This window comes from Ostrinia furnacalis, unplaced genomic scaffold (assembly GCF_004193835.3).
Source record: "Ostrinia furnacalis isolate ACB-3 unplaced genomic scaffold, ASM419383v2 OfSCF5989, whole genome shotgun sequence".
Classification (NCBI taxonomy): domain Eukaryota; kingdom Metazoa; phylum Arthropoda; class Insecta; order Lepidoptera; family Crambidae; genus Ostrinia; species Ostrinia furnacalis.
In genome coordinates, this window is record NW_021136228.1 from 376,167 (window position 1) to 389,139 (window position 12,973).

General features: G+C 37.3%; 1 protein-coding gene across 1 annotated transcript in view; it reads left to right on the plus strand.

Annotated features, from left to right (window-relative positions):
• Positions 1-632: 632 nt before the first annotated feature.
• Positions 633-12,973, plus strand: part of LOC114361746 (uncharacterized) — a 68,665-nt gene continuing 56,324 nt past the window's right edge. Inside the window, exons 1-3 of the mRNA XM_028316893.1 lie at positions 633-1,079; positions 1,168-1,277; positions 1,360-1,459. Coding sequence (XP_028172694.1) covers positions 1,011-1,079; positions 1,168-1,277; positions 1,360-1,459 — 279 coding nt within the window. The 5' untranslated portion in view covers positions 633-1,010. The remainder of the gene's footprint in view (positions 1,080-1,167; positions 1,278-1,359; positions 1,460-12,973) is intronic.

Genomic DNA, 12,973 nt, shown 5'->3' on the forward strand with positions numbered 1-12,973 from the left:
CTGAAATTCTCAATAAAACTGCGAATGCCGGAGCAGTTTAATTACGATTCTACATTTTTCTGTGATCGCTGGTAATTTTCGGATGGTGGCATGTTTTTCATCATTGTTTAGATACTGAACTGGGACAAAAGCGGTTTTCCAATCCTGCGCCACAATCGCTCACACGGCGCAGCAAAAGCGATTCGCGCGAACAACGGATTTCCATCAGAACAAACCGGAGACTGTCGGGCGGTAAATTTATAAAATTTTAACGGCCTTTTGTTTGCGGATTGTGTCCGCGCCTGTACAATACAAATGTTTCATTTCACTTCACCGGTACAGTTGGAGACAAAAGGGTTAGTTACCTAAAATAATTTAATTTATCGAACAGAAATATCAAGCAATTTCCAAGATTGATACAAATTAACACAATCTTTCACAATCTCCGAGTGAAGTTCCAATTAGTTACTTCCTGATTATCACTACTTAGCAAGTAAATTAAGAAGTATTTTAGTATTATTCAGAGATGGGCGATTGCTACTCAGAGATGGTGAACGAGAACCCTTACGGTCTTATTCATAATAAAATGCTAATATAGGTTTAAAACCTACATTAGCTAAAACGTTTGATAGGCTTAAAACACTCTTATAAACCTCTGATAAAAAACGTTATTCATAATCGTTTATAAACCTTTGATAGCTAAAACAGAGTTTAATATTTTCTTTCCACAGACTATACAAAAAGAATGAACGAAAACAGCTTTTTTGGTGATTTAACTTGGTGGACCATGTAAAATCATAGACAAATCGCAGAAAAAAAAAAACAAAAAATTGGCAGCTGTGACGTTTTACTTACTGACATTGACATTTGGCACGAAAATTTAATAAAGTTTTCGGTTTTTTCGATCAACTCCCAAGTTTTATCAAACTTTTATAAAACTTGGGATTGTATGTTCTGGATTCTGTACCTCTTACCCTGTACTCTGCAATAAGCTCTTACGACGACCCGGCTAGTTACATCGGATACTAATTATGTCCATGACGAAGGAGAACAGACCGCCTAAAAGGCAACGATCAGAAAACTGGTTGGAGGAAGATAAGGTAGTACTTATTTTTAGCCTGATAAAGTGCCTACTAATTTTTGTAGCATGGTTTTATTTATGTTTGACGCCTAGTGTTTGCTTTTCAGTATTTGCTGAAAGAGTTGGTGAAAGAAAGAGTAAATGCAATCGAAAATAAAAATACAGACACTAACACGAATAAACGGAAGGTTGCGGCTTGGGCTGATTTACAAACAACGTTGGTACATCTTTTGATTTCTGCCTTCAATATAAAATTTTGCCTTTACCTGTAATTCAAAATCCTGTCATTTCTTTTTCAGGTTTAATTCAATGTGCGCTGGTATGAACCGCTCCATTACCCAGTTAAAATCGCAATGGAGCCTCATAAAAATCAGTGCGAAGAATTGTCAAAAAAACCAAGTCTCGCAACTCAGTTGTTCTACGGTAAAAAGTTGTGAGATCCATGTAATACCAAGTCCAGGCCAGGAAATCTTTAACGTTTTACATAAATATATTGACTTGGCCATCGCATGAAAACACGTGTAAATTAAATTATTTAGTGCGATGGCCAAGTCAATAATTTATGTAAAACGTTAAAGATTTCCTGGCCTGGACTTGGTATTACATGGATCTCACAACTTTTTACCGTAGAACAACTGAGTTGCGAGACTTGGTTTTTTTGACAAGTATTGTTTTTGATGGGATTTTAGTATTATTCAGAGATGGTGAAATTGCTACTCAGAGATGGTGAACGAGAACCCTTAGTATTTATCCCGCTGATACTACGTGCTCACGTGTCAATTACCCATGTCTGCGATTTTTTCACACACACACACACACATACACGCACGCACGCACGCACGCACGCACGCGCACACACACACACACACACACANTAGGCGGTCTGTTCTCCTTCGTCATGGACATAATTAGTATCCGATGTAACTAGCCGGGTCGTCGTAAGAGCTTATTGCAGAGTACAGGGTAAGAGGTACAGAATCCAGAACATACAATCCCAAGTTTTATAAAAGTTTGATAAAACTTGGGAGTTGATCGAAAAAACCGAAAACTTTATTAAATTTTCGTGCCAAATGTCAATGTCAGTAAGTAAAACGTCACAGCTGCCAATTTTTTGTTTTTTTTTTCTGCGATTTGTCTATGATTTTACATGGTCCACCAAGTTAAATCACCAAAAAAGCTGTTTTCGTTCATTCTTTTTGTATAGTCTGTGGAAAGAAAATATTAAACTCTGTTTTAGCTATCAAAGGTTTGTAAACGATTATGAATAACGTTTTTTATCAGAGGTTTATAAGAGTGTTTTAAGCCTATCAAACGTTTTAGCTAATGTAGGTTTTAAACCTATATTAGCATTTTATTATGAATAAGACCGTTAGTATTTATCCCGCTGATACTACGTGCTCACGTGTCAATTACCCAAGTCTGCGATTTTTTCGTGTGACAATGGCGCCAATTTTTACATAACTTTTCAATGAAAGAGCTTAATATTAAACAGACCTATCGGGGCCTGCAAAGCCTCTTAGCGTAAGCGCTTTATATGCATAAAGATTTAGGAAAACTTGTAGAAACCGCATCGCATTCACGCGGCTTGCATAGCAGAAGCTTGAGACAGCATAACATTTTTAGTAAGTTAACTTAATAGGCTTACGCGTAGTTCATAACAAAAATAAGTTGTTTACTTAGATACAAAAGAGGTTTTGTTCTGACTGTACTCGTCCCTACACGTTTCATTACAGCCACCAAATCCTTTGTTTTAGGCGAGAATAAAGAACAATAATGGCTTTGATAAAACATGGCTACAAAATGTGGATTTGAGGTGGGTACGTACTTAAACGGGTAGGTATTTGAGTTTATAATTTTACAATTAAATTGGTTGCTGCTGAGTACATAAGGAAGTCTTTTATTACTATTATATGACAACTTCCTGATAAAAACACCTTTTGTTTAACTTTGTTCCGAAAATGTAGTTAAAAGGTATTTAACATTGTTTTATGGTTGGCTTATTGGTTTTATTCGAATCGTTATGTTTTGAAGATTACAATAGATGTCTGAGGTTGTGAACTGTAATCCAAACTGTGATCTTAAGACCAAGTATTTTTAATTTAAAATAGTTTTTTCACATTTGATTACCTCCCAATTTCAGTGGCCCCTCGTGGCCAGTGGTTACCGTTACGCCCTATCAGACAAAAGCATTTGCTGGTACATAAGTACGTTAAAAACGTTAAAATTAGCGTATTTATGCCTCTAGGGCTGATGTCGACATCATTTGAGGCAATAATATTTTTTTTTATGCATAACAAGGCAGGTATTTGACCACAATCGCACCTGATGTTAAGTGAGATGCAGTCTAGGATGGTACATATCTGCCCTGTAAGTGCTTATTCACTCTCGCCTTGAAGAGGCCCGGGTTATAGTTTTCGGGAAAGACAGCAGCAGGCAACGAATTCCAGTCCCTAGCAGTTCGCATTATAAAAGAGTCATCGAAACGCTTAGTGCGAGCTGGTGGAATGTCAACAATATAGTGATGGTACGCTAACCTGCGTCTGGTTCCCCGATGATGGAAGGGGGCTGGTGGAATTAATTCATGTAATTCTTTCGCACATTCTCCGAAGTGTAGCCTGTAGAAAACCGATAGGGATGCTACCTTACGGCGATGGTCAAGTTCCTGGAGCGCCGCTTCTACAAGGGTGGGGCTGTCGATAAGTCTTCTGGCACGCCTTTCCACCGAATCCAAAGCAGCCAAATGTTTCTTGGCAGAGCCGTCCCAGAGGTGGCAGCAGTATTCCATGCAAGGTCGGATCTGTGCTTTATAAAGCTGCAGCCTTTGCTTCTTGGAGAAGTACTGCCTTGCCCTCGAGAGGATACCAAGTTTTTTGGCAGCAGTTTTCGCTATGGATTCGATGTACTCGCCAAAGTTCAGCTTGCTGGACAAGAGTTGCAGTCGCTCGGTGATTTTGATAGGCACACCTCGGAATTTTGGAGCCATAAGAAATGGATTTTGTTTTGCGGAGAACAGACACGCCTGTGTTTTTGACGCGTTAAATTGGACCAGGTTGGCATCGCCCCAATCAGAGACATTTCAATAATCATGAAACTGTAAAACCTAACTCGTACGCTTTTGATGCTTTTAAGATAACTAACGAGTTTACTGACGTAGATATATCATATAAAATATGTATTAATATCAGTCTTGTATCTATATCAGAGGCATACTGATCTCACGTGCGCCTATATGCATACTCGTAAATACAAGGTGCTCACAGACACGAGCTCACGTCCTGCATTTAGCTCTCGGCCAAAGCTCGGGCGTGTCGCCTAACTTACAAGTAGATCTCTTGATCGGGTACTTACAATTAGTAGGAAATACATTATAGCTTCAGGTGTCCTCGCAAACATCGCAATTACCCCAGTAACAGATATGCTATGTTAAACTCTAGTTACCGCCAGATGAGAGCATTCCAAACGCCGCATTGAAACAGATTGTATACTGTAGGGCTGCGGGCGATAAAGTAAATTGAAGTACCTACCTAATTTATTATGTTAATACCCAGATTAACAGGCTTATTCGAATTGCTCTATTTTTTTTGTTAGATACTTTATTGTCTATGTTGTTATATTGATGTCAATAAATAATCTACTTGATACACCCTATACCTAGGAGGTCGTTGAAGAAGAAACATGAAAGGTCCTTGAAGCCAGAAAATGTACGTCTTTTCAAGCAGTATTGTAATGAATATGACTGTGGCGTGCTAGCCCTACTGCAAATGATCCACACACGGAACATGGAGGGTCGTGTCGATATCGTAATTAACTGCGAACTCTGCGGCCGCTCGATAACAGAGAACACTCCTAATCATCTGCTTGTGCTCGCACTCGTGTGCGCCGGCCGATAGCAAGCTACCGGGGGCGAGCATACGAGCCGCTTCAGCAGGCCCGAGCCTCATTAACGAAGAAAATGAGCCGTTATTTGTACAAGCTTTATTCAGATTTAGCGTTGGAACACTAACGTCTGTCTACTCCTGGTTAATTAAAGCTCACAAATTGAACTCACGTCTCACGAGTTCAAGATTCGAGGTTGACATTATCAAACTTTAAAACATCTAATAAAACATTCAGGGTGTCACGGAGTTTAGAAGCTAATGAAAATATATTTAGTAACTGCTTGCACGATATCGAAAAGTTTATGAAAACTTAGAAGATTACCCACAGAAATGTCGAAGTTTAACAACCGAGTGAAGACAGGGAGCGGGCCTAGTGTACAAGTGCTCAAATAGGTTTCAGCTGTCGTTCACCTCCCGTCAAACCGAATGACGCAAATGTAATTAGTTTGCGATTAGTTGCTTATCATCCAGTAATTAGCTGTCGTGCAGTTGACAGGTGAGCTGGGCGGGAGCGGAGGCGCAGTGGCTCGGTGTAAGGGTCACAGGTTCCCATTCAAGACGATTAAGAAAACTGTCTTATCTAATTCTGTGTATAATTGTTATATTTTGTCCCAATGAAAAGATTATTCCATTTTATTCGTTCGATTTTTTTTCAATTGTCAGCCATCAAAACCACTCGATTTGATTTGGCCGTTGCCTTAAATTATTGTTAACATACTGAGTACCTACCGTATAAATTAATACAGAAATAACAGATCAATAAATTCACACAATAGCAACATAAGCTTATTCGATGTATGTATTTAGGGAAACATCAAAATATTTTTGAATAAGGCTTAAAAATAACTGTATATTTCAACTATTCAAAATTATCAAAGCATGTTACGAATAAATGTAATGAATCCGGCTTATTTCCAACGAGCAAACAAAATATTTGAAGCATCATAGAGCATTATTACACGTGCTTATCTGTATTTTGATTGCGAGAGCTACGTTATTTACATTTCGTATAAAATAAATATTTTTCGAGTACCTATTTTGATATCTTTAGGAATGTATTTTAACTTTGTTAGGCTGCGAAAATCATCACAATATTGTAGGGAATTCTTAAATTCAAATTCATTTCTTTTGGTATATTCAGGACTAAATTTATTTACCAAAGCACCAAAATATTTTATAAAAGACCTTTATTAGCAGTCAACCGAAAGGCGTGGCAGAAATGATGATGGTTAAATTGTTACTGAAAACTCTATACTCCAGATGAAGCGTATCTGGAAATAAAATACTTACCTAATGTAGGTAGATAGTAAGATGAAGCGATGAAATACCTAGAATAGCTGAAGTGCCTTAGTAGACTGGACTGGGGAAGGCCTCTAGGCCGTGATGTTAACTACGAATAAAATTAAATACCTCAATTCGTAAATTATTAACAAAACAAATGAGTTTGTAAAAGTTATTAATAATGCTTTATTACTTTGAAATTCTAATGTGAACGGTGCCTATAATATATTTTCACTTTAATTCGGCACTTATTGGAATAGCTTAAAGTTTGAACATAAATGATTTTATCCAAACTACCATTAATCAATTTGAATGTGTTTAATATTCACCTACTTAATCCTTCCCAGAAATCCGGACTTTAGCCCTTTCGAAATATGTTGGAGGTCGAAACAAAATGGCCGCCGCTTTAAAATTAGGAGCCGGCGAGGCGAAAGGTCGTGCATCACCGGCCGGCTGCTCGGGGCACTCGGTACGTTGTAGTGGGATTGAAAATTAGATTTTTGAAAATGTCGCTAGGATAAACCATGCCTCAAAGCCGGTTACACTGATTGGCACGGAAAAGTGAAGCTTAGTTAAGGGTAGATCGTTGTGCATACATTCTCAGTTTTAGTAGATAACGTTTAACCCAAGAATAAAGAAAGTTAACGGATAAAATAATGAGAATAGGCAATAAAAAAAGTAAATAATATTTTCAGTAACGGGACCATTTCCACCTCTATCTCGCCTAGAGAATAGATATTGCGATGTTAAAATTGACTTAGCCACGGCCTTACCAGAGACTCTACAAACAACGCGCTGTGTGTACTAAGTTGAGCCAAGTTTTCCTAATTGAAACTCATAGATCGCAGTACCCCAGTTAACCATAAGCACCCGTTCGTGATTGAATTTCCTACAGTAAAGCGTAGAGATGTGCCGAATCTGATATTTACTGTCAAAGAATTATTGTGATCTAGCACCGTTTTCGCAAACAACAAGATTTGTAATTTTAATAAAGTGGCAAAGTTGTGAGTTTATATTAGAGGAAAGGAAAATTTCAGATTCGTACTATTTCAGAAAGGCTTTATTAGCTCCGTGCCGTGGTTATCGTTTTTGTGTAATTAGTTAGCTTGAAGCACTTTTGTTTAATTTTTTATTGTGTTTGCTACTGTAACTCATGTTGATAACCCATTATTTTTTACATTATAACTAAGTAGGTACTACATTTATGTATTGTTCACTCTGAGTAAAGTGTGCCGCTATCTAATAATTTCCAACGCGCATGCAATATTATTGCATTAACAATTCAGACATGAGTGTCCTACTTATATGCGGTACTGAAATATAGATTTCAGAAACGCCACATCACTACCTATCGCCGGCGCATCATAACATTAAACTTGGCCGTATCTTGCGCGTTACTGTCTCGCGATTATCTCGAAGTTGGTCAATCTGTAACTAGTTTAGTTGCAGCGGCCAACATGGCTGCCATGTTTGGGCGGATGCTGAGCTATAAATTTTAGGCCGATATGAGGAATAATCAGAATTAGATCACAACTCAGATTCAGCTGATCTGAGTGAGTTTGAACTGAGTTCTTGCCGACTAAGCGCCAGTTATATTAAGCTTCATAAAATTTTGAGTCAAACCAATCTCTGATTGTAAGTCTTACTTCATAGGTTGCCTTGTCATCATGAAATATGAACTAGCGCTAAGAAAAGGGCCAAACACTCAGTCAATATTTACTATCAGTAAAATTAGTAAAGCTTGTTTGAAACTGCAAAGAAAAGCCCCTTTTGGAACATATATCTTTTAAAAAGACTATAATTTAATTTTGTTTATCAACAAAACAAAAATAGAAAAAAGTAGGTGGTAAATGCCAAAATTATTCGTATTCCTAGGGAAATCGGGAATTTAACGCACTGCGAGCCAGCCAGCCGCGCCCTCTAATCAAACGCGGCCTCAACACCTCCGCTCTAACAAAAATCGGTCAATTACTCCAAATCCTCAAAATTAGGTCCCGAAGAGATAACAGGCGTAAAGTTTCAGGATAATCGGGTTTGTTCCAAATATTCGAAGCCGACTCAACTCCAATTAGACCTTAATGCCCAAATTAAGTGATTCCCAAACAGAAGTGCGCACCCTTTGAGAGCTGAAAGGTATTTTTAGCTGTCAATCTGAACTTGGATGTCACTTGAGGACAGGATTGACAATATTAAATCTACGAGTAAAAGGGCTTTGAATTTACAAATCCGACTGTTATTCTTAGAATACTAAATTGTGATTTATTATGATGGCTTCTGAACAAAATTTTGAAGTCGTACCTTCTTGTTAATGGATGGAATCTTAGAAAGTATAAATATAAGTTTATGCTGTATTATAGTCTTGAAGAAATAAATACACTATGCAAGTTTCACTGGAACAATTCATTTAAAAAAATACAAAGTTTTCTTGATCATCTAGCGAACGACCTTGTGCGTTGGCAGGACGTGTCACGTGTTCTAAAGGCTTATAGTTTTCACATCTCAAGTCATAGGTAATTGACAAAGACCTGCGCCGCCTTCCTTCGCCGAATATCCGATCCACCTCCACTCTAGAGACGTATAGGTACGTCTGATTACTAGTAATCAGATTAGCTACATCCGAGACTTTTGTACACAGCGTACAATGGTATTTGATATGAGGTCACTTATCCGGATTCCTAATTCTTGATAATAGAATTAAATGGATAAAAAGGTTTCGAATTATCATCAAAGCATTCGTAAAAGGAAAATAAGTTCTAGCAACATTTTGGTGAAATTGGGTTACAATAGGTAAGCCATTATTTGTTCATTCCGATCTACATGTTGTTATTATGTATAATGAGTGTTTGGTGAATCGTATTCCGAACTAAAATGGCCGATAAAAAGTTTAGTACCTACTTATTATATTTTCGCAGGAAAACCAAAGTAACAATAGTTTTTAAAATACAAATGAGTTAAATAAAAATAATTTGAAAAACAACGTACTTACAAAATCTGAAACTCCACCTTATTATTTTTCATCGACATATTTTTCCTGCATTCCCATTTGATTTAATTATAAAACGATCTCTTCAAAGAAAAACCTTAAATTCGTTTTTACTAAACCGCGGTATCATAAAAACTCCTCGAAACAATTGAATATTATTATCGATATAAAATTGGCAGAATTCCCTTCATTAGCTTAATTAATCGGAGCTGGACTCGCTAATTGTATTACGCTGATTAAGCGATACAATTCACTAGAGCACAGCTGGATTACAAAGGCCAAGTCATGTGCCGCCACATCCAGTAGGTAAGTACAATATGCAAAAGTGAAATTTCCATTTTCAGCACCCACATGTATTATTTGTGGATTTTTTTTATAGTACCTACCGCATGAAAATAACAAAAAAGTTTGTAATAGGAAGAACTAGATTTCAAATTTTAATGAACCGAATCGCATTTTCAGTTTAGGTGCGACTAAAGCCGTCAAATTATTCAGCGTTAGGTGCTGTATTGTATTTTCAACTTACAAATCTTCATAAGTGCACAACTGAAATTACTGAAAGCACTCTATTTACTATGAAGTGACAGTTGTTTAGTGCTTCTTTAGTTCATACATACCTACTATAATATGCTAGCTCTTCATTATTTAGATAATTTCGTAAATCGTATAAAACCTGACAAGCTGTTTACTCTCAGGCTGCGCCTAAGTTCGCTTTCTCCCGGCATTAATACCTTAATTGGAAAAATTCAATTATATTTTCAAAGAAAGAGGATTAGTTCCTCCTGCGGCGCCGCTTGATTTGAATTTGAATCAAGTTTTTTATTACGGCTTCTTTGGTAACTCCCAGCAACCTTCCTTCCGAGACTGAAAGTTACTTAATTACGTAAACTGTAAAATTACTACAAAGCATAATATTAGAAAAATAATTTTAGCTTGTTTAAATAAAAATTTTATTATGTTATGCTCATTTTCCAGTACAAATTTTTGAATACTGTCTTAATCTAGAATTCATTGTATATGTATACAGAACCATATTAAAACAGTTGCCTTTTCAATGAGGGCATTTGATTCAAAACAACTTTTACTATAGCCCAATGATGACAGCGAGGAAGAAATTGTGTAACATGTACCATAATCGTTGGATCGTTTCGAGTTATTGTAGATTTGATATAGTGGATAAGGAAGTCGCTCGCCACAAATGAAAAATGAGTAACCAACAAAAACAGAATCATATAGTCAATCGAAGTCTGACCCACACAATAATATAGAGGCGAGCGTCTCTATCGCAGCCAGGGAGGCAGATATTGTGCCTAATTCCGTTCGCCGCATAAATCAGCCTTCGGGAACAATAAGAATTATAGAGGTCGCGGCGGTCCTTGTTTATCGATGCGCCGGGGCAGCTTGCTGCGTGATCGCTGCTGAGCTCCTGACTCGATTAATGGGGGTATGTATCATGTGAACCATTTACTACCCACACAATAATAACAAATCACAACAAATATGTCTGAAATCTATTGCATACAAAATGACTCTATCATATTTGGCAACACGCTTCAGCATCTTTGGTGATTACACCCTAGCGCCATTTTAAAAATCCGTTTGACTATTTAGATATAGCTTTAATAAATTTATACCTGTATTAGGTCAACGCCAGGATTGCACAACACTGTAATTTACGACAAATATTATATTAGAGTTGACATTGTTTTCAATAGAATTGATAATGCTAACATAGTTACTGAGTCATAAAAACATATCGGTATCAATAAGTTACATTAAAACCCGAAAACTAACTTTAATCTTTCGTTCGTCGATAGTAGTAGTTCGTCGGAAGTATTTTTCACTAAAATATTCTCTATCACCTTTTGTTTCTTTTTCTACGAGCCCTGTCACTGTCTATTTAGGTTCACATTTGCTTAGCTATTTCGACTATCTCAGCTCTCAGCTGTTCTTCTAAGGATATTTTAACTTTTAATTCGATTTACTTGTCTCGGTCCTTTTTGCCTTACTGTAATTCAGTAAAAAAGGCTAAGTAGGTACTTAATATAAATAATTTATGTATTTCCCACTCCGGCGCGGCGGCCATCTTCTGAGCGGAGAGCAGACATAATGGAACAATTAGGTTAAAACGTTGGATGTTTAGAGACGCACAAATTAATATAAATAATTAAACGATATTTCAGCCTAATGGCACAAATTAGCGGCGTGGCCGCGGAGCGAGCGGGGAATCCATAAGTAGCCGGTTTTAATATACACTTATTAAATACTTTACTTTATTAGGTAGATACTTGTCATTTTTTATTTGTTAAATTATGGTTATCTTGCGCGGAATCTTTAAGAAAAAAACCTAAATGACGGCACGTGGATATGCCAGCTTCAATAGAAAATGTTTGAACCCCTTAGTTAGTTAAGTCGAAACCAGCTAGGTATTGGTTCCAGCAGACTGAATTTGAACTGAAGCACACAATGTACAAAAAATAAATTCACCCATTACTGGGTAATTCCGCTGCAAACAACGCAAAAATATGCGTAGGTACTTTATGGCCTCAGAGTCTTGATTGAAGCGACTCCACAACTCCGTACCAATTTACTGCGTGAAATTTTTCGCTGAAACAAATGATGATGCTGCAAAGTACTCTGAATTTGCTGCTGCGTTGATACAGTGATGTTCGACCAAAATACTTTAATCCTGGTATAAAGTGTATGTATTTTAAAATACACTTTTTAAACAATACTTTTAATAGGTAAATTACTTATTACTATACAATGGCTTATGCCTTGATTTGATTCTCTTAACCGTTTTTTTTACCGAAATAAAATGGATACCCCTAATCGAGCAAAGTATTATGTGGTAGTGATCTTATGCCAAAATTGGTCAACCATATCGTGTTTAGACATTGCAGCACACAAAACGCTGCTTTGTAATTTTCCAACGTCGTTATATCGTCAACAAATACTCATGTACCTACTCCATATCTACGCAATATCTTTGAGAAATACAATCTAAGCTCTCTATTTTGTATGCATTGATCCTGTTTCAGAATTGCAATCGTGACGTCAGCTCTACTTGCTAAGCTCTATGACACAGACTTCTCACAAAACAGCAAATTAAGACCAACCAAGGCATTTTTGTACAAATAATTGTTCGTTCGTTCGTTCGTTTCAGCCGAAAGACGTCCACTGCTGGACAAAGGCCTCCCCCAAGGATTTCCACAAAGACCGGTCCTGCGCCGCTTGCATCCAGGTACCTCCCGCGACCTTCACCAGATCGTCGGTCCACCTAGTGGGAGGCCTGCCCACGCTACGTCTTCCAGCTCGTGGTCGCCACTCAATTAATTTATAATTAACATAAAAAAATGTACAAAGTAATTTTATGATAAGTAAGTTAACTCAAAGTAAAAATAATGTAGATTAATTGAATCATGCTCGTATTACTTTCATGTTTAGATTGGACTTGTTCAATACTTTATTTTCCAGGCGATCATTCCGTAATAATACTATACTGTTTCTACATTATATAAAACTGTTAATGATATAGCATTACCGTAACAGAAGGGCTGGCTGCATTCAGTGTACTATGATTATTAATACTGTGCGGATCGCACATCGGCGAATCAATTAACCATACAGCGGTAATAGACCACTAACAGTTTGCTGACGACGCGCTAACGGCGGCCGCAATGGACTCGTCGCGGCTGATTGCCGAGATTGGGCTGGTTGGTGGTTGCTGCAACCAAATGTTAGTACTAAGTTCTGGAATCGTTGGCTAGA